General features: G+C 62.0%; 1 protein-coding gene across 1 annotated transcript in view; it reads right to left on the bottom strand.

Annotated features, from left to right (window-relative positions):
- The window catches only part of GALT (galactose-1-phosphate uridylyltransferase), a gene marked incomplete at its 5' end in the record, with an annotated part of 3316 nt that extends 1568 nt beyond the window's left edge, over window positions 1-1748 (bottom strand). The window contains 6 exon segments of the mRNA XM_010132587.1: window positions 180-302; window positions 604-660; window positions 939-1068; window positions 1274-1322; window positions 1447-1522; window positions 1599-1748. Of these exon segments, the coding sequence (XP_010130889.1) occupies window positions 180-302; window positions 604-660; window positions 939-1068; window positions 1274-1322; window positions 1447-1522; window positions 1599-1748 (585 nt within the window).
- Window positions 1749-1751: the final 3 nt, after the last annotated feature.

Here is a 1751-nt window from a genome sequence, read left to right as displayed (position 1 = left end):
CCGCATTCCCCCCCCCCAGCCGCTCCTGTGAGACACAGCACTTGATGGGGACACGTGCAGCTACAACGTTCCCATAACGGGTGCTCCTGGGGACCCCTGAGCTCTTGGGTGCTGGGGGGCCCATCCTGGCACATACCCAGCTCCCAGGGAGGGGATATGGGCAACAGCCACCTCCTCACCTTTCGGTGAGCCTCCTGCTCAGCATACTCCAGCAGCATGGGCACGCCATGCTGCCTCAGGTGCTGCTGCTGGGTCCGGTCCTCCAGGCGTGCCTCGTTTGGGAGGAAACTGCTGGCCCACACCTGGGAGGGACATCGGGGCACAGGGCTGGTTTACCTGTACCTCACAATTGCAGGGGTGCCCCGGCCATGCTGCCCATCTGCAGGTCCGTGCTGCCACCAGGTGGAGAGCCCGACAATGTCAGACACAAGGAACAGTTCCGAGGAGGGGCAGTGACAGGACAGACATGGGATTATTTCCCCTGAAAAAAAGCTTTGCGACCAGACCAAGAAGATTCCCCTTCACATCTCTCCCCCGGGTTTGTTTGGTAGGGTTGCTCACAGGGATTTGCGATTAAGCCATGTGAGGTTGGGACAGCCTCACCTGGCAATGAGGGTGTGGGTTGGAGCATCCCATCATCGCTCCCTTGTTCTCGAAGATCTGCAGAGGAAGATGTGCAGCCAGCAGGTCCCAGCCTCAGGGTCCCCGCTGCAGGATGCCACAGTGTCTCTGGCATACCAGGAAAGCATCCCACAGGAGAGCAGAGCCTCACACCCACCTGGAAAGGCTCAGGACAACATGACGTAGGGACAGAGTACCCACAGGTGACAGGAATGGTCCCATCCCCAGGTGCTGCCAGAGCGCCCAGCCCTGGCCCCTGCCTCCACCCAAGCCCCACCAGGGCAGGGAGAGAAGGGAAGCCCCCACGAGACCCAGACCTGCACCCAGGGGTAGGAGGCACCCAGTTCAGCTGCGAGATCTGCCCACGCGTCAATGACAGCTCGGATCTCTGCCAGGGACATGAGGGGCAGTGTCAGGTCTGACCACGGGTGGAAACACATCACCTTGCTGCAAGAGAGACACACACAGCTGGAACTGCAGGGTGACTGCGGGGACCCTCAGAGCCCTGGCAGGCAGAGTGGAACAGGGGCCAGGGATGAGACCCTCAAAATGGCCCCAAAACAGAGCAAGTGTGCACAGAACAGGCAGAACAAGTAGGGGAGTAGGTTCAGTCTGGCTCTGACATTGCAACCAGAGCTGTGGGGGTACTCACCACACACCCCGGGCTGCTGCCGCTCGAAACAGTGGGTGATCACTATCACCTGGACAAGGGCAGAGAGTGGGAAGGTGCTGGGGCAGCACCCATGCCTCTCCAGGCCACAACGCAGCCCCACCAAGACCTGAACCCAAGGGTCCCCAGCAGCCTGCTCTCCCCACAGAAGTTACCAGGCTCAGGAGCATCAGGCTGCAGTGCAGGAAAGTCATTTGGGAAGACAAAGGTGCCCTCGTACTGGGGGTTCACCTGCCGAGGCAAGAGGCACGATCAGGGAGGCACGAGGTGGTGGTGGGAGCCCAGACAGCCGGGTCCTTGGTGGTACCTCGCCGTTGGCCCGGGTGGCCCCGGGGCACAGGGGGTTGTTGGGGTCCCAGCGGGGCACATCCTCGGGAGGCGGCTTCTCCAGCTGGCCCTGCCAGGGGCGCTTCACCCGGTGAGCCGACACCAGCACCCAGTCGTCCCGCAGCGGGTTGTA

This window comes from Buceros rhinoceros, unplaced genomic scaffold (genome assembly GCF_000710305.1).
Source record: "Buceros rhinoceros silvestris isolate BGI_N320 unplaced genomic scaffold, ASM71030v1 scaffold23233, whole genome shotgun sequence".
Taxonomy (NCBI): domain Eukaryota; kingdom Metazoa; phylum Chordata; class Aves; order Bucerotiformes; family Bucerotidae; genus Buceros; species Buceros rhinoceros.
The sequence above is the reverse complement of the archived record's forward strand: the minus strand, read 5'-3'. Positions and strand labels throughout refer to the sequence as shown.